A 27,344-nucleotide genomic window follows, 5' to 3' on the forward strand; every position below is an offset into this window, starting at 1 on the left:
ATATAGATAGGCAAGAGTAGGAAAACAAAATAACATAACACATGATTTTAGAGCATTAAAGATGATTAATGATTTATTTAATATAAACCGTGTCAACAACTTCGGACCGAAAAAATCCGATTTTGGACCGGACAGGACCGGAAACCCGACAATCAAAATTTAAAGGACCGAAAACCAGATCGAAATCAACCGGTACTGTCCCACCCTAAACCATTATGATTTCGATCTATTTTCCGATCCAGGCCAATTTTTAAATACCCGTACACCGCACACATGTCATAAACACGAACTCCTGCTTCTATCCCAAACCACCATTATCATTTTGCTGATAAGACCTTAAATCTATCTTTTCTGTCGAGGGGCAAATGACATAACTTAAGGACCAAGCTGCTATAAAATTAAGATACGTAAGTAACAAATTTTCAGCACCTCTATTTAATGCTTACCTATCATTCATGTGATAGGGCGGCTCCTCATCTGTATAGTCTTGAATCTCTTGAAGGAGAACTTTAAAAACAAAAAATAAAAAGAAAAAAATATGTATTAGTGGCCTAGTGGGAATTATTGCTAGTCCGATAGTACCCAAATAAAAGGTATTGCGGAAATATTCCAATTCGACAAACACAAAATATATACGTCATGTGTAATAAAAAATACCTCATCTATTTGCCAAAAATAAATAAAAATATACCTCACCTATTTTATTGAAACTAAATATCTTTATCTTTTTGGACGACTTTTATTGTGATATTCACCAAATTGGGACGATTTCAACTATTCTCAATCACCAAGAATATAAGCATTTCAGATTTTCAGTGAGTGTGTAATTCTCATGGTAAAGCATATTCAGGTACGATAAGGTTATGATTTGGCTCGGATAACAAATTTACGGCATAATTAGGCTTTCCTACTGCCACCACTGTTTCAGAAAGTTCTTTACGCTAATGTGTCTAAAGTATGAAAACTTTGACCTTAAATTACCACTATTATATACATCAAAATGTTACAAGTAAGATTTTGTTAGACTGGTCTCGTTATTCATTTTCAGAATATCAACTTTTTTTAATTTTTTCACATATGAAATTGGATATATTAGTAGTTAAATATTGCATTGGAGTCCGTGTAAATAGTAACTGTAAAAAACTTTATGAAACAGAGGTAGTAGTTTTTTTCCTTTTTCCTTTTCCCGTAAGCTTTTGTTATGTAAAAAAAACGATCATTATGTATGTCCAACAATGTACCCAAATCACCTTAATCAGGGGAGAGGGGTAAGTAATTGATCGAATGTCATCTCAACTGTTTTTATTTTTTGTTGTGGGGTTTGATTACATGGACTTAAGATTCAAATGTCTTCAAATGTCTAGTGCAGTCTACCACCAAGAGATTTGCATAATGTAGCATGCAAACAACATGGTACATGTTTATTTTTATCAACTTTTGTGTCTGTCCTTGTGTATACAAACTCAAAGATGATACTCCAATCCGTGTGTGTGCAAAATAAAATGATATGAGTACTCAATTAGCATCCAACTAGCTAGTTGACTTCCTACTACATTTTGCATTTTCAGTAATTAGTGGAGTAAAATAGGGAAGTGGAGAAACTCGAGCTGAGTTTATAGGCCTTTCGCTAGCCGGCGTGTTGTGCTTGTTGATGGAATTTTTAGGGAATCTTTTTTCCAAAGGAAAAAAATATAAAAAGTTATGATAAGATAAGTTAATACAAAGTGTATAATACGAAGTATATCGTATGAATAAGTGAAATTTAGATGAATAAAACGGTATTTATTAAGTCTAACATTTATGTTCAGAGTAAATTGTAAAAGGTCGTAATTGGGAAATAGAAAGGCTAAAGAAATGATTAAGATAGCAACTTCGTTTTGCAAGGTGTTACATCGTGATGCATTGACTTAGAGAAACTTCAATCATTGCTCCCTACCCAACTTTGTCAATGAACATAATCTATTCTTATCATCAAAAAACAAAGCTCAGCAATACTGTAAAAGGTCGTATTTGGAAAATATAATAATACTTTATTCGTTTCAGTATTATTGTAACATTTCCCTTTTAAGAAAGTTTTACGAATATTAACCATTTTTATTTTAAGAAATAAAATATTTGCGTTTACATTACGAATACTCAATGTACCCTTACATGTCAACTCTCGTTGATTAATTTAATGGTTCAATCATACGCAAGTTTCTTTTTTCGTCTTTATCTTTCTTTCCTTTTCAACTACAAAAAAAAAAAAATTAGTGTCCAACCCCCATGGTGCAATAAGTACGGAACATATGAAGTATGTAAAGCCATTTTTAGGTTTGATTTGACGGAAAATAGGTAGTGTGTCGTTATTTGACGTCCTCATTCGCTAAAAACACCAGCGTATTTTACATGAAATGACGTTTGTGCCCTTATAAAATATACCCCACCTCTTCAGTTTTTACCACAAACTTTCACCCTCCCTCTTTCTCCGTTATGTGAGAACAGTTTCCGGAAACAAAATTCGGCAGCCCCGTCACCATCTCCACCACCACCACCACTGTTCATTAAAAATGATTTAGAGAGACCCTCCCCGTCTCCACCACCATCATCTTTACCACCGTCTCCACCACCAGCTCCTTCACCGGCTCACGCTCCTTCACCGTCTCCACCACCATCATCTTCACCACCTCTGTTTCGCTCCACGTACCACGCACCACCACGCACAACCACCTGCACCTCACCACCACCATGAACGCATCACCTCATGGACGATGATGTTCCTTCAACGTCGTAGTCGTCGACCATGTGGGTAGCCTCGTCGTTGGAGGTTTAATTTTTTTTTTAAATTGAAACGCCACTGCCGCCCAGAATTGGCGGTGGGGGACCATGGTGGGCCGCCCAGAAATGGCGGCACCCACCATGGCTCAGCCGCAGATTTTGGGTAGCTGAGCCATGGTGGGTGCCGCCATGTTTGGGGGCCCCACCATGGTCCCCCGCCGCCAATTTTGGGTGGCAGCCAGATATTTTAAAAAATAAAATGTCTTTTTGTTAATTTTTCGCGTCTTTGTTTTATTTATTTTTGAAAAAAAAATATTTCTTTAAAATTGTGTTTCCATTTTAAATAATTTTAAAGTTCTTAAAAAATTATGAAACTTTAGAATTAGTTTATAAAAATCATGATATATTTTGTTAAAAATCTGAAGAAAAAAAATTATGTTAAAATAAAAAAATAAAAAAAAATCTAAATATACAGTGCCGCCCAAAAATGGCGGTTGGGACCGTGGTTTTGCCGCCCAAGAAAAGCGGCACCGGTCGACGGCGACCATAGTTCAGCCGCCATTTCTGGGCGGCAATGTCAAGTTCAAAGAAGAAAAAAAAATTAAACCCTTACCACTCGAAGTTGCGGCGCAAGCGAAGGTAGGGACGGTGGGTGCATTGTTGGCCTCTTTGGCGGCATCTCCTTTTCTTGGTTCCTTTCCGTGGTTCTTCTTCTCTTCGCAGCAGAGCACCAGCGCAACGGTGGGAGGTAAGGGAGGTGTTTATGTGCAGCGGCAACGGAAGGGGAGGGGAGGTGTTTACGTGCAGCGGCAGGGGCGCAGAGGTGTTCAGGTGGAGGAGTTTAGGTGTTTATGAGGAGGTAGATGTTTTGGGTGCAGCGGCAGGGGTGCAGAGGTTTTGCGGCAGTGGTTTTGGCCGCTGGAACCGAATGGCCAGTAGTGGTGAAGGGGTCAAAGAGAAGGGGTGATTGGGGATGGGGTGAATTTTCTTATAAAGGGTAATTGTGTACTTTAACCCAAAATACGCGGGCATTTTTAGCAAATTAGGACGCCGAATAAAAACCCCCGAATAGGTAAGGGTATCAACTACTCCGTAGCAAATAAGTAATCCATCGTACCTTCCAAGCTACAATTTGCATTTCTACTTTCATCCTTCATACTTCAATCCGTATCATAAGTATATGATGGGTGAGGAGTGGTCTATGGTGTTCTCTATAACATGTTGGTGGTTATGGAGGTGGAGGAATGCTAGGAGTTTTGACTCCAATCCTAACATCCCAATCGACCAACTTAGTTTCATCTTTGCTAGAGTAGGAACGGTGAAGAAGGCATTTGAGCGTAGTTTGGGTGTGGTGGATAAACCGGCTACGAGGAGAAGGGAGGTCTTTATTAGGCGGAAACATCCAGGTGAAGGGTGGGTTAAACTAAATACGGATGGGGCAGCTAAGGGCAATCCGGGAGCAGCAGGGGCATGAGGTATTATTCGAGGCAGTAGAGGTGAACTCTTTGAGGTTTTTGCTCTGAACTGTGGGGTGGGAACGTGCACAAGGGCTGAGTTACTAGCAGTACAAAGGGGATTGTCAATTGCTTGGAACGGGAACACAAGAAGGTTCAAGTGGAGGTTGATTCAGAGGTCGTGGTTCGCTTGCTAGGGGCTGAGTGTCCTTCTAGCTCGCCATATATACACATCATCCGTAAATGTAAGGCTCTCATGGCAAGGCCTGAATGGGATGTTACTATGGCTCACTGTTATAGGGAAGCTAATCGTGTCGCGGATTGGTTAGCCAACTTTGGTGTGCGTTCGGAACAGAAATTAGTCATTCTCTCGGCGATCCCGAAGGATCTTCGTGCTATTTTATTGGAGGACCAAAGTGGAGTGTCGTGACCTAGGTTGGTTCCAGAGATGGCCAGGCAGGGAAGCATGGATGAGGAATGTAGATCCAACTTTCGATTCACTCGTGGGATCCGGGCGGTCCGGGGGCTGGGATAGGGGCCTGTGGAGCTGTCTTAATTTCAGCAATTTTCGTTATTAGTTTGTAGTGTTTCAGTTTTCTTTGGGTTCATTCCCTCTTTTCACACCCCCCAAAAAAAAATCATAAGTATATCCCAATTATTACTTTTCACATTTGCCAATGGACATTTTGTATTATTTTTACATCTCTAATTATTAAAATATACGGATTTTTCATGAAATGCCCCTGAGGTTTATCTTAATGCACCAAATACCCTTAAACTTTCCAGAATGCACCAAATACCCCCGAGATTTAGTATAAATACACAAAATACCCAAAATGACTATTTTCCGTTAACTCCGTTAACTTATCCGTTAACTTTAACTTTAATTTAATTTAATTTTTATTTTTTCTCTTTCCCTTTTAATTTCTTATTTTTTATTTTTTGTTTTTTTCTCTCTCCCCTTCCTTCTTCCCTGTCTTCCATGGCAGCCCTTCTCTTCATCACCACCACCACACACACCACCCTGCTAACCCCTTCTCTTCCTCACCACCACCCCACACCGCCACCGACACCAGCCTGTTCCACGGCAGATAAGCACATCGATTTTCCTCTCTCCTCAAAATCTAGATCCCAAAAAAATTGATCCCCAAATCAGCAATCTAGTCGCAATTATCGTAACGGAGGGGGAAGTGGGGGGTGGGCAACGACGCCGGTGAGGAAGGGGGAGTGGGGTTTGGTGGCGGCGGTAGTGGGGAGCAATGAGGAAGGTGGGGGAAGTGCAGGGAAGGGAAACACGGGTTTGGTGGTGGCGGCGGCAGTGGGGAGCAATGAGGAAGATGGGGGAAGTGCGGGGGAGGGAAACGTCATCGGTGAGGAAGGGGGAGTGGGGTTTGGTGGTGGCGGCATGGCGGCGGTGGGGTTTGGTGGTGGTGGCGTTCTCTCTCCTCTAATTCGTTGGTGCTGCGAGGATGAAGGTCATGTGGTTGCTTAACTCCTCAAATTCGATCAGTGTGGAGGGTGAGGGGAGGAGAGAGATTAGGCATGGAGGTGGAACTTGGAAGCAGGAGTTATGGTTGGTATTGATAATGGAGAGAGGGTTGACATGGTGGTGGTGGGAATTGAGGAGACAGACCAAAGGAAACAACAGGGTGGCAATGGAGAATCCAAAAAAATTTGGGGGTAATTGGTTTTTTTAGATAATAATTAATTAATTTAATTAAGGGTTAATTAATTTAATTAAGGATTAGTTAATGTAATTAAGGGTTAATTAATTTAATTAAGGATTAATTAATGTAATTAAGAGTTGATTAATATAATTAAGGGGTTAATGTTAGGATAAGTAGAGAAAACGGTTGATTAAGGGCATAAAGGTAAACATACGCTAACGGGTACTTAACGTCCGTTAGCCTTGTGGGCATTTTGTGTATTTATACTAAACCTCAGGGGTATTTGGTGCATTCTGGAAAGTTTAGGGGTATTTGGTGCATTAAGATAAACCTCAGGGGCATTTCATAAAAAATCCGTAAAATATAACATTTTAGTATTATTAAAGTACTCATTGAAACAAATCAAACAAGATCCCACATTAAATTATTTTTCCCTATGTATTGAAAAAAATTTAGAAGATTATCTTCAATGGTAAATAATGTCAAAATTCTAAATTAGAACATCATTATGTAACGAGTGCTTTAAAATGCTACATTCGATCAATTTCCCCTTTTTCATGTACAAACAGAGCCTAAGAATAAATACTGCACGGCTAATTTTTTTTGGATTGAATAAATCTAAAAACTGAAATTTTGAAATAAAGGTACATAAAAAATGGTCTAAGAGTAGTACTCGTAACATTTTCAAAATAATGTAAATAATGAAAAAACCATGCCCATCTCTTTCACCAATAAAATATATTTTTTTTGAAAAAACCCGGATGTATGCCACCTGGACATAATTATGGTCAGACAGGACCATCTAACCGGTCCACATTAAAACCCCAGCACTTGCTCCTTTAATCTCTCTCTTTCCTTTATTTTTCTTCTTTTTTTTCCCTTTTTCTTTCTCTCTCTAACACTTGACCCTTTTTTTTTTTCCAGTTTGTGATTTGTCTCCATAAAAATTTCCACTCAAACTCTAAACACCACCACCTCACACCAGACACCAATAGTAGACTAGTAGTAGTGGGAGAAACCTCAATTCCTTTCTCTCTCTCCTGCTTGATAACTCAGCAATGGCGTTCACACTCTGACAGGAATACCACAGTTTCAGGTTAACTGAATTAAAAAAAGAGGGAGGAGGGTAAAATAAAGGGAAAAAAGAAAAATGGGTATGTGTACTTCTAAACCACCGCCGGAAACCTATCATTCCGATCCAAAACCACCGGAAGATGGAACTAATCAGCAACCTCCCCCGAGAAATTCCGTCGAAAGCCAGACAAAAAAATCCCCGTTTTTCGGGATCTACAGTCCCAGTCCAGCTCACTACCTATTCTCAAAGAAATCACCTCTATGGTCTCCCGCTACAAATGCGAGTTCAAATTCAAATCCCAACACCCCGAAACGTTTCTTCAAACGGCCGTTTCCTCCGCCTTCCCCGGCGAAACACATAAAAGCTGTTCTCGCGAGAAGACAGGGGACAGTGAAGCCTAACAGCAGCGGCGTCGGGGGTTCGATTCCCGAGGGAAGTGAAAGTGGTGGTGGTGCAAGTGGCGTGGGTTTGGATAAAAGATTTGGATTTTCCAAGCATTTTGGGGATAAGTATGAAGTTGGTGAAGAAGTTGGGCGAGGGCATTTTGGGTATACTAGGGTTGCTACCGCTAAAAAGGGTGATTTGAAGGGCCAACAAGTCGCTGTTAAGATCATCCCCAAAACCAAGGTTCATCTTCTTTTTTCTGCTTTTCTTTTGAATATTTCCACCTTTTTTTCTGTCCGTTTGAACTCAATTGTACCCTGTTGGTAATTTGAATTTAAATTTGAATGCATATTTATCTTAGGAAAATGATATACCCTGTGTATTACGGAGCCTAAAAATAGAAATATTAAGCTAAATCAAACATGAATTATACAGTTACACTGCACTGGTCGTCGATCATGATTAATTAACTCCAATTTCTCTTTTAATAATTGTAAATAATTTTATTATTATATTTTTAAAAAATGTTAATAGTAGGTGATTGTTTTTGGATGGTTGAGCTACGGGATAGAGCTGCAATCATGTAATGACAAGATTGGTTGAATGTTGTTGGGATTGAAGATATCAGATCTGTTGAAGTATTAAAAAATGTACTTGGAAAAACAGGTGGGGGGGGGGGGGGGGGTGGTGGAAATTGTTGATTTCTGTTTAAGTAAGTGATTTAAGAGGTCATGTGATGGTGGGGATAATGGAACATGCATAAGTATAAATTTATCAGTACAATATTTCTATTTCTATTTTTTTATGGTATCAAGATCAGGCTTCTTTGTGAAAGTTGTAAATTAGTTTGGAATTGGCACTCCTGCACGGCTGCACCAACCCATGTTTGTCTTATTGGATGGAATTCGTGCCGAGGGCGTGTGGAGTGTTTAACGGGAACTTGCACTCGAGGAAGCATTACATCGATTCATCGTTTCAACCTCGTTGTATTGAGTCGGATGCCTTGTCGCACTTTTCGATGTCATGGTGTTAGTTTTTTAATGATCTGGTTTGCGGCTTTGAGACCATTTGTTTATGTACTCTATACAACTGATTTCATAGGCATGGGAGGCAGTGCACTATTATTCTATGGTATTAAATTATATGAGTAGAAGCTAGACACAGACAAACTTTGTCATATTTGAAGAGGAAACTTTAGAGAGAGAATCTTTGGAAACTGGAGTTCCAAGATGGTTTATTACAGTGAGGTTTTTAAGGACCTCGAACTCAAGTATGGAATTAAAGAGGATTGGACTGACATCAAGAACAATGTACTTGGCGTATTTGATCATCTGACAAGTAATGATAAAATGATGAAATGTATTACTGTTTTTGGTTGGTGTCTCTTCATCTGATCTACTTTATTCGAGTACTGCATCTCAAATGGTTGTTTGATGAGTTTGCTTTTTTATAGGATGTTTGTATCTTGTGTTCTAGTTGTCTTGATTAATTATCCATATAAATATAAAAATTAACTGATAGATCTGAAAGGTTTGTCAATGAAATAATCGTTGTATAAATTTGATCCTTGATGGTTGTTGTGAAAGTAGAATATTGGCCGTGATTATGGTTCAATATATTTTTTGTAATTCATTTTTAAAATTATGCTTTTGAGGTGGCCCGGTAATGAAATAAAGGAATATGATCAAAGTGTCAAGGTAAACTTTTATTCTATGGACTAGTCAGTTTAGTTCTCATAAATATTTAGAAATATCAGCTAAAGCATCCAACAAATTTCTGGTTGATACTTTTCTTTTGCACTAACGCTTTCTCGTTGTGTCTTGTTGCTAGATGACCACGGCTATTGCTATTGAAGATGTTAGGAGGGAGGTAAAAATCTTAAAAGGCCTTGCTGGACATGGCAATCTCATAAAAATTTACGATGCATATGAAGACAATGATAATGTTTACATAGTGATGGAGTAAGTAGAGTCCTCAAGCTTACTAGTTATTACGCTGTCTATGTATGCTGATTCTGCTAATTTAGTCTGACAGCTTGCTGTATTTCTTCAGCTCTGTTCTTCTCAACTTATTTTTTCTTGAACTTAACTTATTCTTACTTAAATAAATGTAATTTTGCTGAAACTTATTTAACAAGCTGAGGAGAACTGGACCCTCGTATCATTGCGAGTTTATAGTTTTGTTGGATTCACATAAATACATACTTCGTATGTGTCTTTTGTGTGTAAATCAATGTACTTGAAACTATATAAATCATGTGACGGGAGTAAGAGGTGTCAGGCTTGGTTTCTAGAATTGCTTGTTTTTTTTATAGTCATGCTGCTTCCACATTGCCAATTTTGAGTTCACATCCTATTGTCCTGAGTGGCATTTTCTGGTGGTTGAATGATTTGAACTTGGAGCAGTATATTATTTTGCTGTTCTACCTGCTAAATGTTAGCTTGCCATGGGTTTCCAGGTTGTGTCGAGGAGGGGAGTTACTGGACAGAATACTTTCAAGGTAAATAATTCTTGTCTTAGATTTTTGAGGTACCCTTATCACGAATTTCAGTACTCGTAATAACATATACTTGGTTGATGATAGCTGTGATTTGTATTTGAATATTCCATTATATTATTTCATAGGGGTGGGAAATACTCAGAAGACGATGCCAAGGCTGTGTTAATTCAGATTTTAAATGTTGTCTCATTCTGCCACCTGCAAGGGGTGGTACATCGAGATCTCAAACCAGAGGTACTGAAAAAAAAATTGCGTTTGCATTAAAATTTTCATATTTATATCTTAATGTGCAGTCACCAAGTATTCAATAATTTGGGAATTGTGGCAACACAACCAATCAGTTGCTTGGTTGATGTATTATCTCATGGGACATGATTTACAAAAGACATCCAATAAAATCCTAAAAATGGCAGAGACATTTTCTGGCTTACTCACCACAATCCTCAATTTATGATTGTGTTTTATACACTTTAAAATTATTTAGTTGCCTCTTTGCATGTCATCACTCATCAGCTCATGAATCAAGTGTTTCTATCATGTCTAATTTTTAACTTCTTGCTGTTGGGTCAGAATTTCCTCTTTATGTCAAAGGACGAAGATTCATCATTGAAGGCCATTGACTTTGGCTTGTCAGATTTTGTTAAACCAGGTTTGTCATTTTATTTCTTACGCTTTTGCAAATGGGTTGTCCTCCAAATCTGTAATATGTACTCGTATATTGCAGATGAGAAGTTAAATGACATTGTTGGGAGTGCATATTATGTTGCCCCAGAAGTTCTACACAGATCTTATACCACAGAGGCTGATGTTTGGAGCGTGGGTGTAATTGCATATATTCTACTGTGTGGAAGTAGACCATTCTGGGCACGTACAGAATCTGGTATCTTTAGAGCTGTCCTGAAAGCTGATCCAAGTTTTGATGAACCACCTTGGCCTTCTTTGTCCTTGGAGGCGAAAGACTTTGTCAAGCGCATGCTAAACAAAGATCCAAGAAAACGAATTACTGCTGCTCAAGCTCTATGTGAGTATATCTGCTAATCTGCCAGATTCCTATGGAAGCTATACCTGCATTTCTATGCTGCCTCTAATTACCTTCTTTTGCAGGCCATCCCTGGCTTAGAAATCAAGGAGAAGTAAAAGTTCCTCTTGATATACTCGTCTTCAAACTTCTTAAGATTTACATGCGTTCGTCTTCTCTTCGCAAAGCTGCTTTGAAGGTAGGCATACTAAAAATAAAAGGAAAAAAATACTATTTCTTTGAATTTTTTGGATATTGAGGGAAACAGAAATTGTGATTACATTGAGGAATATAACGAAACAAAATATCAGTGTTCCTCCCATCAAATAAAAGTTTCCCTTTTGCCGTCATAATTTCTAAATGGCTTCCATTGTCACTTCTTTGACAGGCTCTGTCGAAAACATTGACAGTTGATGAACTTTTTTACTTAAAGGAGCAGTTTTCACTACTGCAACCTAGCAAAAACGGAACAATAAGTTTGGACAATATTAAAGAGGTAGGGGTTTTGAAGAATATGCATGAATGGTTTGCAATGTGAAGGGGTTTTATGTAAATTTGTAATCGTTTCCTTGATCTGGTCAGGCCTTGATGAAAAATGCAACAGATGCCATGAAGGAGTCACGTGCTCATGAAATTTTGACCTCTGTAAGTGCTTTTGGATTTGGTGGATGATGCCAGTTGTCACCTTTAAATAAAGATTCTAACCTGACTATTGTTTATGGCGTGCTTCTCTTGCTCGGACAGTTAACTGCACTTCAGTATAGAAAAATGGATTTTGAGGAATTCGGTGCAGCTGCCTTAAGTGTGTATCAACTCGAAGCTCTTGAAAGATGGGATCAGCATGCTCGTTGTGCCTATGAACTTTTTGAGAAGGATGGTAACAGACCCATCATGATTGAAGAGCTAGCTTCAGTAAGTTATCTATCTTCTATTTTCCAGTCTTTTGGATTCCTAATTATGTATTGATGGTTCCCGTGTATCACTTATCAAGGGCTGTTAAAAACTGACCCGATCCAACCGATTTCTGACAAAAACCCAAGTGACCCGATTTTTTTTTTCACACATTGAATCCGCATAAGCTCAATGACCCCGCACAACTATATTATCCGATTATACCCGACCCGTAGCCGACCAATGACCCGATTTGACAGCCCTAGTCGTAGATGACAGCTTCGCCTGTATCAAATGAAATTGGTTTTATCGATTAGTCTTCCATTGTTGTCATTTTCTCTGCCATTTTAATGCTCTTAAGTCAACACAGCTCTTTGCATGATCATATCCCAATCGAACTGTAGGCATTGTTACTTGCTGAATTGGCCTGCTGTTTCTTGCTTTTGTGTTCTCGTTGTTTACTCTCTATACAAGTTCTGTGAAAAAATGGAAAGAAAAGAATTTCAAAGTTTCTTAGAATTGTGCTCATGGTGATGTTTTCAGGAGCTTGGGCTGGGGTCGAACATACCAGTTCATGCTGTCCTTCATGATTGGATTCGGCATACTGATGGGAAGCTGAGCTTTCTTGGTTTTGTCAAACTACTACATGGAGTGTCATCCAGGACTCTCATTAAACCTCATTAAAGATGTACAATTATCATCATTTGTGGTGCCTCTTATTATCGTGGTTTTGTTTCAAGCAAGTGCCGTGTTGACTCATGCCTAGTGTTCTTCTCGGTGTTGAATCTTCTGTGGGGGTTGAACGAGGAGCCTGTAACTGGCGAAAACAACAGAGTTGAGTTTTGTAGGTCAGCTCAGTAACAGGAATTAGGTTAATTGTGTCTGACCACAAAATGGAATGTATACACCGATTGTTGTTCAAAGCCAGGGTAAAAATGCGATTCAATTTTCGCAACCATATCCTGTATTTTCATTGCCAACAACAGAGTTGAGTATGTTATATGGGTTGTATCCATATCCTTCAAGAATATAAAAATATCACTTGCACAAATAGGGGCCATGGCCAACCCCAACCCCCCTTGACTCCGCCCCTGTTAATTTTTAGCCCAGAATTGTTTTACACACAAATCATGTTTTAGGTTGTCAAAAGTTAGAAGAATGAGGGTGCTTAATTGCTTATCATTATTTTGCTTGTGGCTAATACTCCGTATGTTTTTGTTTCCGACTTTCATTTAAGTGACTTTTTTGTCAAAAGCTTTTTTGTTAGACCGCCTAACGATTAGATCACTTTTTTGGTACTAATTAAACTAGTGTAAAACATAACTAAAAGTAATAAAATCATAACTAATTGAATAATAAAATACTTAAGGTATAAAGACAAACAGTTAATTTTATGAGTCGAATAGTTGTTATTTTTTAACAAACTTATTATTAACTAAAACTTATAAAATCTTAACTAATTGATCTCATTGCTTAACTAATCAGTTTCATTGTTTAACTAATTGGTTCAGTGCTTAACTAATTGGTTCGGTTGCATAACTAATAGGTTTCGTTGCTTAACTAATTGAATTTTAGACTTAACTAATTGGTTTAGTAGTTAACTAATTAGTTACAGTGCATAACTAATTGGTTTCAGTACATAAAAATAGTCTAACCGTTGGACCGTCTTTCCTAAAAGGTTGTACATAGGATTACTTGTCGTGGTAGAAACTGAATCGTTAGGACGTGTTTGTTAACATTTCCCATCTTAGGACGTGTTTGGTTAGGACGTCGCTTCGCCCGAAGACCCATCCCCTATGGACTACTCTCCAAGATCTTCGTTTGCTGATTCATCGGATTCAATCGAATCCACATTCTCATTCCAATCGCCGGCGCCGTTGGACAAAGGAAAGGCACCCATGAAATTCACTCTGTCCAGGAAGGGTGACAAAGTTTGGAAATGGGTTAAACATATATGTCCTTTGAAGCGCAAGGAGATATGAGAGGCTGACGGAGAAGTGAAACAGCCTGATGATGGCGCGACTCCGGTGTGTTGTTCGTTGTTGTTTCCTTTTAAGAAGAGAAAGTTTTCTTCTGAATCTAGGTCACCTAAGGGTTCCTTTTCTGGGGGCCCAACTGACCGTGTAGTGGTCTCTCGTGATGGGCCACCAACAGATAAGTGAAGACTTGTGCTTGGAACTGCAGGGGTTTAGGTTCAGCGGACTCCCCTAAAGTTTCCTATCTTGCTTCATTGGTCCGCTCTTTTGGTTTGGATGTTTTGTTTTTAATGGAAACAATGGTCGATGTAGATATTGCGTGTCAAAAGCTGTCTTCCCTTCCCTTTACAGGTTTTTGCGGGGTAGATGCGGTAGGTCTAAGTGGTGGTTTGGTCCTTTTGTGGTCTTCAGATGTACAGTTAGTGCTAGTTTCAGTATCTAGTCGTTTTGTACTTTGTAAAATTACGAATGTAAATAATGAAATAAGCTATATGCTGTTTGTGTACGGCGCTCCTCACTACTCTGACAGGTGGCCAGTTTGGGAAAAAATCTCTTCAATTATTGCGGAATTCCCAAATATTATCCTTATTGGGGATTTCAACCAAGTTGAGTTTCTTGATGATAAACTTGGGGGTTCTACCCATATTCAAGGCAGGCATGAGTTTATAAACTGGCGTTTGGATAATGGTTTAATCGACATTCCATTCTCGGGTTCTCCTTTTACTTGGACAAATGGTAGGCATGATAATTCCATCACTTTTGAGCGCCTTGACAAAGCTTATGCCTCAGATACTTGGTTTCAGGTGTTCCTGGACGCCTCGCTTCTCCATCAACCTTTGTTACTTTCAGACCATGCTGCTATTATTTTACGTACTGATTGTGTTTTGAGTTCTTCTCGGCCTTATCGAATTGAGAACTGGTGCTTACAGGCAAAGCAAGTGGTTGATTTTATTGTAGCGACTTGGGCACAACAATTTTTAGGTTCACCTATGTTTTCTGTATCTTCAAAGTTAAACGTGATTAGGAGATTTATGTTATCCTGGTGTGTTCAAAATAAGCTTATGTGGGGTATCAACTGGAGACAGTTGTCTTCTGAGGTGTTTAATGCTGCTGTGTCGCTCAGTCCTGGGCCTTCGGCCAGTTTATTTATTACCACTCGGGATGAGTGTGTGGCTCGGGCGCAAGCTACTTTCATGTACTGGAGGCAACGATCTAAGGTTAAGTGGGATGCGTTTGGTGACTGTCATTCAAAATTGTTATTTTCTTCTGTACAAGCTAGGAAGCGGAAGAATCGTATCCTTAGTCTCCAGGATACGGCTGGCCGGTGGATTTCTTCTGCTCATGGCTTACGCTCTTTGATTTTTGATTTCTATTCCGACCTCTTCCAGGTCTATGGTCTTGCAGATCCGCTTGTTTATGACTGGAGTCAGGTTCAGTTGCCTGAACTTTCTTCTTCGGATAAGGATTTCTTGATGACACCTTTTACGCCGGAAGATATTCGGCGGCAATGTTTAATATTGGAGATTCCAAGTCTCCAGGGCCTGATGGGTTTTCCGCATCCTTCTTTAAGACCCACTGGGGCGTTGTTGGCGCTCAAGTTGTTTCGGCAGTCCAATATTTCTTCGCCCATGGGTATATGTTGAAAGACTGGAACCGCTCGTTTCTGGTTTTAATTCCTAAGGTGGAGCACCCGGTCTTGGTGTCTCAATTTCGGCCCATTGGTTTATGCAATGTTATTTACAAGTGTATTGCTAAGTGCATTGCTCATCGTCTGAGGCCTGTCCTTCCCTCTTTGATTTCTGATACTAAGAATGCTTTTGTTCCGGGCAGGCTCATGTCGGATGATTGTTTAATTGCTCATGAGCTCATTTCTTTCATTAACGCTGCTAAGGCAAGGAAGAAATTTTTCGCCGTCCTAAAGTTAGACATGAATAAGGCCTATGACAGAGTTCGTTGGGACTTCTTGTTTCAAGCGCTGCAGGCTTTTGGGTTTCCGCCTTATTGGGTGAATTGAAGGAAATAATGCCCTTGGTCCAAGTATGCATTCTATGTTAAGTCTAATAAATGCGGTTCAATATTAATTAACAAGTTAATAATTCAGTGAGATCAAGTGAGCTGAATGCCTAGCTAGAGGCCGCTTCAGTTCAAGTGGAATTAATGATATTAATCCACAGCTTACTCTTGACTGAACCCGTAGGGTCACACAAATAGTACGTAAACGGATCAAGTATTTAATGGCATTAAATACTCTATCTATGGATATTCGAAATCGACGGATCTTGGTTTCAGTGGGAGCTGAGATCGTCACAGGCAAGAAATGAATACTCCAGAAACGATGATATTACCGGAAACGGAAATATTGATCGTATCGGAAATGTAAATATTATCCAAGTCGTAGATGTTGCCGGAAACGGAAACATGGTACGTATCGGAAAATATTATCGGAAATGGAAATATTGCCGGAATCGGAAATATTGCCGGAAACGGAAATATTGTCAGAATCGGAAATATTATCGGAATCGGAAAATAATTCCGGAAACGGAAATATTAAATATTTGTTCGAAAAGGAAATTAATTCCGGAATCGGAAATATTAAATGTTGTTCGTATCGGAAATGAATTCCGGAATCGGGAATTTAATCGGAAGCGTATCGTACGAATTAGCATCGGACGAGGCCCGCTAGACGAAGGCCCAGCACGAAGCCAGGCCATCGCCCAGCGAGCCGCACGCAGCAACGCACGCCTCGACCAGGCCCAGCGCAAGGCCAGGCCCAGCCAAGGGCGCGCGCGCACGCAGCACCGCACATGGGCTGTGCGCTTGTCGTGGGCCGCAAGGCCTGCGCGGGTGCACGGCTTGTACGATGCGTGTGCGGGAAATCCTAATTCTATTAGGATTCGTGCGAAGATTAAAATCCTAATCTTATTAGATTTGCTTTGTTATTTAGAGTCCTAATAAAGTTCTAATTAACAAATCCACATCCTAGTAGGATTACAATTCCTTTTCCATACCTCTATAAATAAGGGCCTAGGGTCATTATTTATAAATAAGTTTTCAAGTATTCAAAGCTAGGATTTTTAAGCAGAAAAATCAGCCATAACTCTTGCCCATTTAGCCGAAAATAAGTAGTACCTTAAGGGCGATTCTAGTTGGTCAATCTTAAGGCGGATCCGGACGTGCTGTGGACTATCTACGGAGGGACGACACTTGGAGTCCTAAAGACTTGTTCTTGTTCGGTTCGGGCGCAGCTAGGAAAGGCACGCAACAAAGAGTATGCATCTAAACTATGCTAAATGATTATGTGTAAATAATATGCTTTCCTGGCTTTATGGTTTTTTCCGCATGATTTATGAATTGTCATATGTATCATAACCTAACAGTGGTATCACGAGCCTCTTATTATTTTCATAATCTAAATGGCATGAACATGGTTAAATATTACAAATTTGCAAGAATTAAAAGGGGTGATTAATTTTCGTAATTGTTAATTAATTGCAAATTGCGTTTATTTAATTATACGTACGCAGTTTTTCGGCAGTTTCTTCGTTACTCATCCAAATCGAGTGATTTTTGTGTCAATTCCGTATGTAAAAGGCATTCTAAAATTTTGACAAGAATAGTGTTTTTCGGCCGAACCCAGAATTCTCAAATTCGAAGCCTAACTATGACTTTTCGGAGGTTTTAGTTTTTCGAATGCAAAATTTCGTAAATTTAAGATGTTAAATTAAATATTTGCGATTCTTGTTGATAAATCTTGAATTTTTGATTGACCTACTGTATATGTTTAACAAGTTTGAATGCCTAGCCTTGTTAAATATGCAATCTAATTTGTAATTATGATTAATTTGTTGAAAATTGGAATAATTTAGAATTAATTTGATTTTCATAATTAGTTATAATTTAATTAGATACCTATGATTAAAAACCACCATAAAAATTGTAAATTTATGTTAAATTTTAAATTTTTATGACCTAGACTTGAATCCATGTTAATCGGAAATCAATTGAATAATAAATTTTCGATTTTTCGCCCTGAAATTATGAAATTAATATTATTTATTAATTTGTCATTAATTTTGAATATAAATTTTAAATTTTTTATGCGATTCGCTCATATAACTTGCACGCACAAAGCAATGGACGCTACGTATTACCCTTAAGGGGTGTTGTATAGTGCGGGCATGTGACGACGAGCAAGGGAGCTCGTCGCCCATGCGGTACGAATGCAATGAGCAAGGCCATGGTCCACGAGCACAAGGCAGCAGCCCTGCCTTGTGTCGTGGGCTGTGTGCAATGGGCGAATGGGCGAGGGCGAGAGCAAAGGCACGAGCAGTCGTGTGTGGGCAGCAAGCGAGCTGCGCCACAGCGCGCACTGCCTAGCGCAAGCGTGCGGAGCCTCGCGCGCAGCGAGCGTAAGCTCGCGTGCCACGAGTGCTGCGCCAAGCATCGATCGCTCATGCGCAGCGAGCGCTGTTGTGCGTGCGACGAGCGCTGCGCCCAGCGATGGCGTGCGAGTGCTTGTTGTGCGTGCGACGAGCGCTGCGCCCAGCGATGGCGTGTGAGTGCTTGTTGTGCGTGCGACGAGCGCTGCGCCCAGCGATGGCGTGCGGGTGTGTGTTGCGACGTGCGACGAGCGCTGCGCCCAGCGATGGGCTGCGGCAGCATGCTCGTGCGTCGAGCGCTGGCGCGCGCAGCGAGCACCATGCGTGATGCCTTGCGATGGTGAGCAGCAGTGATGCGAGGCAGCGCATGGGCTGCGCGCACATGGCCAGCGATGGCTGTGTGCGTGTGGCCCATGGGCATGCGATGCGTGGGATTGTTGCGTTGCGATTAGATCGTTTTGAAATTTTTAATTTGAAATTTTCAGTTTACGTAATTTTAATTAATTTTAAAATTGATAATTTAAATTATTTTCTTGGATTTTAATTTTGAATATTGTAATTATAATAAATTTTATTTATTCTAATTATTTTACTAAAATTAAAATCATGAATTAATTTAAATACGACTGAAATTAAATTAAACTTTTGGATTCAATTATAAATTTATATGAGCTTTAAATTTTAATTAAATTTGTATGTTTCCGGTTAGACTAGAAATACATTTTTATGTTTAAAATTAGTAAAGCATATGAATTTATTGGTTTAAGTGGGAGCCCCTTTTAGTCATAAACTCTTGATTAGGTCTACAAATCCTTAAGGTTAAAACAGCTTGATTAGAATTAATAAGGACTGAATAATTTGTAGATTATTGGTGCCCTTGATTAATTGCTGCAAATGTTTATGTGATGCATAATGTGTTTTACTAACCAGCTATGTGGGCCATTCATGATAATGAATGGGTGAATGGTATATATTGTATATGTACTGTTTTGCAGGTTATGAAGTGACTAGTATGGCCCAAATAGGATAGAAAATATGGTCTGCGTACCATTAATTTGAATGTAATTGGTCTAAAGTACCAAAGTTGTTTTTCAATTCAAATATGGCCTGCGTACCATCAAATAGTTGTAATTAGTTTTAATTATAGCTTATTCTATTTGAAGAAAATGGTGCCTCCCACGGAGATTTTAAGACGGACTTTGAAGTTAAAGCTTCAAGATGAAGTCGGGCCATACTAGATCACATTTATCTTATGCATGTTTTAAGTTATTTATTGCTTTTAAATATGTCTTAAAATGCATGAGATCAAAAGCTTGATTATGTTGCATGATTAAGGATTTTAGTTCACTTAAAATCTAACCAACATAGTAAGAGCCTTAAGTTCCAAACTTAAAAATTGAGTTATAAGGTGCCATGCCAAAATATACACTTGCTTGGATATCCTTTACATCAATCTAGTAATAGTTTTCGCTCAGCGAGGTGTTACTTATTGGTCCTAAAGGGGCAAGGTACACAAATAATTGTGAGTACATGTTAGTTTTGGTGAAACTCAACGATATAAGTAAGGAGTCCTTTTATGTCGTGGCAAAATCGATAGGTTTACCTAATAAGTTCTTAGACGTACCTATCAACCAAGAATAGTTTCTAGACTATTAGCAAAAGGCTTTTGCTTACCTAAGATGTTTTAGGATTAAGTCGACAAACTGTGCTTAATTCTTCAATGATTTTAGGATCTTGGAATCATTTTATTCACACCTGCCGGAACAATAAATTCGAATAAAATGCTAATAACTTGTTGAAATTGTATGATTGCTTTAATTTTCAAGTTATTACTCATGATAAATGTTTAGACTTTGCATGTTTCAATGTATGTTTTAATTATTGTTTATAATTAAATATCTTGCACTGCAGTAAATCCTTTTAGAAAGGTAACAGTAAATTTCCTCGATTGGTAGTGAATCCAAGAACGATTCACGGAAATGAGAGAAAATGAGCAATTTAAAATGTACGTTTCTTTTAGCGACTTTTATGGTTGTTTTCGAATATCAAAATCGAATGGCAAACCAATTGGTGCTTGTGAATTCAAAATACAATGTAGTTTTGAGATCATAAAGCATTGAGTTTAAACGCTCAGCTTTACCAATGGTTAACAACCTAAAATATTTTTTCCATTTAATTCTCGAATGAGTCTAGTCCCTATACATTCGAGTAGATCGATGCTTAGAGAACTTTAGAAGCTTCTAGTAAGATCATCTAGTTGAAACAAAATATTCAACATAAATTAAAATGGTAAAGAACCTTGTTGGTGACATTGGACATGTCTAACAAAGTATAAAAGTCAACACTAAAGAATTCAATTCTTAAGACTATAAGAAAGGGTACAAGAAATAGGAAAACAAAGGAACAAATGAAAGGAATTTATAATTCCGTTTCTACCTATAAGTTTATGTTTAAAGAGAAGTGACCTAGGAATCAAACTTCCTTGGTATCATATACCGCTTGAGGTTCTTACTTCGGTAATAACTCAAATAATGGAAGCTAGGCTACACTAATGGCCTACAAGTGGGAAATGAAGCATGGCAATGCTACATTAGCTGTAGGGTCATCTAGTTTGTTTTAAGTCCTTTCAAGGCTGGAACTAAATGGCTATTTTGTTCCATAATCAGCATACCTAAATTTCTGCTTCAAAAGACTCACATTCAGAAGAACAAAAACAATGCTTGTTTGTTTGTTTATTTGAATGAAATGGTCATTTACGGGATGAGTCAATATGCTTGATTAAAACAAACAACTCTTTAAAGAACTTTACTAGGTTCAAATCAACCCCTTGATTTGAGTTCCACTAATCTTTGGCATTGTTGCTTAGACCATATCAATAAGTTAACATTCAAAAGCTCTATTTTGATGGACTTTTGAAAGTTCATTGATTTATAAATCAATTTAAGACAACTAGTCTTACTTGTTGAAAGTAACAAAAGATATGAACTATTGTTAGAACGCCTAGACAATAGAGTTCAAAGCTAAAGAAAGATTTTATGACTTTATTATTTCACATGGATTTGAGTGAATATAGGTTTATTTACTCAAATGTGATATAAGTTGAATCTGTTTGGCCAGTTCAAAGATTCAGAAGTATAAAATCCACTTGGCAAGAAATCATAAAGATCTAGGTTAGATCATGTTGATGATTACTTAAGACCAAATATGATCATCAATGGTTGTGTGTTGTAATTTCACAATCTAGGTCCATAAGATATGGCATATCTTAGTTGGAATAATTGAAGTCAATTAGTACTTGATTCGATTAATGATGAATCATAAGGACTTTTCCTAAAATTTCTAAAACAAAATGCTCAACTACCACGAAACTAAACCAAATTCGTCAAAGCTATTGAAAAGTAATTTCAGAATAACTTTTCATAAAATATATCTAGAGAGTTGCAAAACTCAGTGGGAGCTTAGTGTTTGTCATTCGACAAACTAAGGCCCAAGTATAGATATATGTTTCATTGTGATTTATTCAAATGAGACACAAGGGTATTGTTTCTACCACGAATTTTTGAGAACATAATGTTTGTTTGCTCGAAATAATGTCCTTTTGGAGATTCGTTTCCAAAATGACAAGTGGGAGAAAATAGACCTCGAAAGTCTTCGAGCTTCGAGGCAAACAACAAACATAAACGGACATTCCGGAGGCTTTTCGAAGTTCTTTAGAAAATCCGAACACTTATTCTTTAAGGACTTTAGAAGTGGCTTTAAAGAATAGACATCTCTTAGAAGACTTTACAAGTGCTTCAAAGAGAATAGAATATTCAAAGGACTCTCAAAGTGCCTGTTGATATTCTATTGTTTGATGTTCTATACCCAAGTAGGCATAGAGTTCAAGTCACTGGAACTATGAGATTCTTCTATTAGATAGTAAAGAAACATAGAGTTCTGGTCAATGAAACTATGAGATTCTTCTATTAGATAGTGAAGAAACCTACAACTTGCAGTCAAACTATTATCATGTAGATTAATGAGTTTGTGACTTGTAAGAAAGCTATGACGAAACCTAGATTCCCTAAAATGGTTAGAGGCCATATATAGACTCAAATATTTTAATGGTTAGAGGCCATAAAACATACTCAATGTTTTGATGACAAACTTAAAATTTTGTTGATTTGCAAGAATAGTTTCACACCTATTGGTTGCAAGTTTGTTTTAAGGATAAAAACCATCAAACATGAAATTGTGTTCACACACAAAGCTAGATTAGTTGCTAAAGGTTACAAGCAAATTCATGACATGGATTGTGTTGAAACCTCATGCATAATCGTAATGCTCAAGTCTATAAATCAAGCAATGATTGCATATTGGTACATATGGCAATTGGATGACAAAACATATTCCTCAATCAAATGTTGGAAGAAAACTATGTACATGGCATGTCATAGGATTTGTGGATCCAAATAATGCTTGAAATGAATGCCAGCTTAAGAAATCTAAGTACAGATTTAAGCAAGCAATTGGGAATTGGAATTGTATTCTAGTGAAGCTAATAAGTATTTTAGTTTCACAAAATATACATGATTCTTATAGATATATAAGAAGTTTAGTGGGAGTACGTAAAACTTAATTGGTCCTATGTGTATCATACATATATCTCTCTATTGTGAAATAACATTCAAATGCTAATGACTTAGATTTGAAATTATTCATCAATGATGGACCATGGCGAAACTTAGTACATATTGGGTTTTAAGATCTATTTACAAAGATCTTATAATATTGTTTTGGATTAAGTAATGGCATTTACTAAATCAAACACGAAATACTCCATTGGAGATATTCGACCCATATGAATAAATCTAAGTAAAGGATGTTTGAACTATGTATAAGCATTTACTAAGTTAAACATCAAAGAGTCTAAATGAGATTCTTAACCTATATTATATGTCAAAGAATTTAGCTGAATTTAGTATCTACTGAAACTAGATAAGCTAAAGTTACATGAATAGAATTCAATTGGGAATTATTCTGCAAAAGAATTTATCATGTATGATATAATATGAGGATCGCCAAAAACGTATCGTATGACTTTAGGCATGACGAACATATACCAATCTCTATTGATCTAAGTGAAGATCAACTAGATTGAGATCAAGAATACTTATGGTACTTGAAAAGGTACATTGGAATAGTTCTTGATTCAAGGAAATAAAGATATGCTAAATATTGATGCTACACGCATAAACACTGGCAAAGGATCAAGCAAGACCCTTTGGAGTTAACCATTGATAAGGACTAGCTATAGAGCATCGTGTTTTGAAATGGCAACATGGATTGGAGACCATGAGTTGTTGCGTGGGATATTAAAATATTAATTTCTATGTTCTAAGATACAGCTGGAAAGTATTCCACATATCTGTGAACTGCTTGGATAAGTAATTCCAAACAAAGCATCACTAGCAACCTATAAAGTTGAAGTAAAAGTACTTATTGCCTAAGAAGCAATAAAACAGAGTTGTTTATATTAATGAGTTCTTCATTGAACTTGGGAAGATCACATGTCTGTTGACTTAATGGTTCTTCATTGCAAAATGCGTAGAACCACTAATGTAGCAAGAAAGACTAGATCACAAAATAAACATACTCAAAAGTTCATATCATCATATCTCGAAGAACATTCGATGAAAAGGATGTTAAGATTGGCAAAGCGTGATAACTAAACCTATGCAACAAGTGAGAAGCAACACTCACGTTGTAGCACTGGAAATCAAGCATAGCTTTGAATTCCGTGAACTGTTTTAAAGATGGGTTTGAGGCCCATGGTTGTAAAACAATAGGGTTGAACATTTATCATATATGAAATGTACTTTCATATTCCATTTAATCTTGGTTTAGTATTAAATGATGAGTCCCTTCAATTTGACGATATATTCAAGATAGACTGTCAGGACCAGTCCTGTGACTAAGAAATGTCTATCAAGTGAACTTGAATGTCAAAGGTTGAAAATGGTCCCTGGTCGGAGTTTTCTATAAAATTGGACGCATAGAAAACGTTAGACGATTAGAATGCAAGATGACTAGTAGTTCTGTTTCTTGAACTATGTGGACATGGCAATGTCATAATCATTTGCATAGATACTTACTTTGGGAAGACTAGTATCGGACAAGACCTATGAAACTTTACTGTAAGAGATGAAAATCTGTCATAAGTAAATTTCATTAAAATTATTAGACACTAAATCCTCAATACTTGAGTGATTTGAGATTACTTGTTTGAGAACTGGTTGCTTTGACGTTGACCAACCGTCGCACCGTAAAAGGAGGCTATAAAGGCAACGCTCAGGTAATCACCTATCAAACGAAGTCTAATCTCAAGATCGCAAGATTGGGATTGTCCTCCCATAAATCGGGATGAGATGCTTAAAAGTTGTACAAGGCCACTCGGAGAGCTAGAAATTGTGAAATGCATGGCCGTGCTCGGATGAATCATAGGCTATGATTATCTGTTTATTTGATCAGTTGAACTCTGAAACCGAGGAACACCTCTGGACATAATAAGGATGACAACTCTTACCTTATGTTCAAGAGCAAGCATCGAGCGACAAAGGAATTAGGAAACGCACACTTGTCCCTAAGGACGAGTGGGAGACTGAAGGAAATAATTCCCTTGGTCCAAGTATGCATTCTATGTTAAGTCTAATAAATGCGGTTCAGTATTAATTAACAAGTTAATAATTCAGTGAGATCAAGTGAGCTGAATGCCTAGCTAGAGGCCGCTTCAGTTCAAGTGGAATTAATGATATTAATCCACAACTTACTCTTGACTGAACCCGTAGGGTCACACAAATAGTACGTAAACGGATCAAGTATTTAATGGCATTAAATACTCTATCTATGGATATTCGGAATCGACGGATCTTGGTTTCAGTGGGAGCTGAGATCGTCACAGGCAAGAAATGAATACTCCGGAAACGATGATATTACCGGAAACGGAAATATGGATCGTATCGGAAATGTAAATATTATCCAAGTCGTAGATGTTGCCGGAAACGGAAACATGGTACGTATCGGAAAATATTATCGGAAATGGAAATATTGCCGTATTCGGAAATATTGCCGGAAACGGAAATATTGTCAGAATCGGAAATATTATCGGAATCGGAAAATAATTCCGGAAACGGAAATATTAAATATTTGTTCGAAACGGAAATTAATTCCGGAATCGGAAATATTAAATGTTGTTCGTATCGGAAATGAATTCCGGAATCGGGAATTTAATCGGAAGCGTATCGTACGAATTAGCATCGGACGAAGCCCGCTAGACGAAGGCCCAGCACGAAGCCAGGCCATCGCCCAGCGAGCCGCACGCAGCAACGCACGCCTCGACCAGGCCCAACGCAAGGCCAGGCCCAGCCAAGGGCGCGCGCGCACGCAGCACCGCACATGGGCTGTGCGCTTGTCGTGGGCCGCAAGGCCTGCGCGGGTGCACGGCTTGTACGATGCATGTGCGGGAAATCCTAATTCTATTAGGATTCGTGCGAAGATTAAAATCCTAATCTTATTAGATTTGCTTTGTTATTTAGAGTCCTAATAAAGTTCTAATTAACAAATCCACATCCTAGTAGGATTACAATTCCTTTTCCATACCTCTACAAAAAAGGGCCTAGGGTCATTATTTATAAATAAGTTTTCAAGTATTCAAAGCTAGGATTTTTAAGCAGAAAAATCAGCCATAACTCTTGCCCATTTAGCCTAAAATAAGTAGTACCTTAAGGGCGATTCTAGTTGGTCAATCTTAAGGCGGATCCGGACGTGCTGTGGACTATCTACGGAGGGACGACACTTGGAGTCCTAAAGACTTGTTCTTGTTCGGTTCGGGCGCAGCTAGGGAAGGCACGCAACAAAGAGTATGCATCTAAACTATGCTAAATGATTATGTGTAAATAATATGCTTTCCTGGCTTTATGGTTTTTTCCGCATGATTTATTAATTGTCATATGTATCATAACCTAACATGAATATCATTAGACAATGTGTTACGTCTGTTTCTTACCAGGTACTGGTTAATGGGGAGCCATCTCGTTCCTTTCAGCCAAGGTGTGGTCTGCGTCAAGGGGATCCCCTTTCCCCGTATCTTTTTGTCCTCTGTATGGAGGTTCTGTCTGCTTTCCTTCGTCAGGCGGAGTCTCAACGGCTTATTGAGGGGATTTCTATTGCCAGGGGGCGCCGCCTATTTCCCATCTTTTCTTTGCAGATGACTCCCTTTTGTTCTTCCGGGTAACGCCTAAGGTGTGTGATGACGTTCTTTCTTTGCTTTCAGAGTTCAGCTCCATCTCGGGGCAAATGAGAAATCATCAGAAATCCTTTGTTAAGTTCAGCCCTAATACTCCCCCGGATTATCGGGATTACTTAGCTAGCTCTCTGAGGCTTACTCAAAAAACCTCGTTGGGCCCTTATCTGGGGGTGCCTGTGGATTTGGTCAGATCGAAATGTTCTGCTTTTTACGATCTTGTGGATAAGATTGCTCGACGGATTGCTAATTTCACTTCCTTGCGTCTTTCTTCGGCGACTAAGTTGGTGGTTATTAATTCAGTTCTGATAGCCTCCATTACTCATGTGCTTTCTGTTTTCAAAGTTTCGCAGACCATTTGTGATTGCATAGATCAGCTTTGTCTTAGGTTTTGGTGGAGGACAAAACCCAGAATCCAAGGGAATTGCCTTAGTCTCAGCCTCGTCGTTTCATCTTCCAAGGGGTATGGGAGGGCTGGGAATTAGGAAGGTTAGGGCTTTTAATCAGGCGCTTCTGGAAAAATCGGCCTGGAGAATGGTTCATCACCCTCAGCTACTTATTTCGCGTTTGTTTAAAGCTCGTTACCCTGCCTTATCTCTGCAGAATTGTAACCCTAGGGTCTCTCGTCCGTCTTGGGGTTTTTGGAGTATTGTGCAGGGTTTTCAGGTTCTGGATTTGGGAATTGCCTGAAAACCGGGGTTAGGGAATAAGGTTCGTATCCGGGAGGATGTTTGGGTTTCTGACAGAATGGTTGAGTTTAGGCCTTCTGTAATTGGGTTGGGAATTCCAACTCATGTTTCCTCTTTACTTGATCCGCGTTCTTACGCGTGGGATGTTAGGCTGGTTCGTAGCCTTTTTCCTAATGAGGTGTCCAGTCAAATTCTTGCTTTGGAGCGGCCGACCCATCCGACGGAGGACTTCGTTTACTGGAAACGATCTCTGGATGGTCTTTTCTCGGTTCG

At 38.6% G+C, this 27,344-nt stretch overlaps 3 protein-coding genes across 4 annotated transcripts; all 3 read left to right on the plus strand.

Moving 5' to 3' along the window:
• Positions 1-3,940: 3,940 nt before the first annotated feature.
• LOC130470119 (uncharacterized) lies at positions 3,941-5,703 on the plus strand. The gene is made up of 2 exons (XM_056839713.1): positions 3,941-4,225; positions 5,368-5,703. Exons 1-2 carry the CDS (start codon positions 3,941-3,943, stop codon positions 5,701-5,703), a joined length of 621 nt encoding a protein of 206 aa, XP_056695691.1.
• Positions 5,704-6,729: 1,026 nt separating this feature from the next.
• On the plus strand, positions 6,730-12,797 carry LOC110794052 (CDPK-related kinase 5). 2 transcript variants are annotated; one of them, XM_021998986.2, is made up of 11 exons: positions 6,730-7,580; positions 9,168-9,298; positions 9,796-9,837; positions 9,963-10,071; positions 10,408-10,486; positions 10,562-10,858; positions 10,942-11,054; positions 11,244-11,351; positions 11,438-11,500; positions 11,600-11,767; positions 12,290-12,797. In XM_021998986.2, the coding sequence occupies exons 1-11, from the start codon at positions 7,029-7,031 to the stop codon at positions 12,428-12,430; spliced, it is 1,803 nt and encodes a 600-aa protein (XP_021854678.1). In that variant the 5' UTR covers positions 6,730-7,028; the 3' UTR covers positions 12,431-12,797. The 2 variants fall into 2 exon arrangements, with proteins under 2 accessions (XP_021854678.1, XP_021854677.1); XM_021998985.2 differs by having other exon boundaries at positions 6,732-7,580; positions 10,408-10,858.
• A 1,224-nt stretch (positions 12,798-14,021) lies between these two features.
• LOC110794055 (uncharacterized) lies at positions 14,022-27,072 on the plus strand. The gene is made up of 5 exons (XM_021998996.2): positions 14,022-15,319; positions 15,553-15,727; positions 26,149-26,369; positions 26,420-26,669; positions 26,755-27,072. Exons 1-5 carry the CDS (start codon positions 14,022-14,024, stop codon positions 27,070-27,072), a joined length of 2,262 nt encoding a protein of 753 aa, XP_021854688.2.
• The last annotated feature ends 272 nt before the right edge of the window (positions 27,073-27,344 follow it).

This window comes from Spinacia oleracea, chromosome 3, assembly GCF_020520425.1.
Source record: "Spinacia oleracea cultivar Varoflay chromosome 3, BTI_SOV_V1, whole genome shotgun sequence".
Classification (NCBI taxonomy): domain Eukaryota; kingdom Viridiplantae; phylum Streptophyta; class Magnoliopsida; order Caryophyllales; family Amaranthaceae; genus Spinacia; species Spinacia oleracea.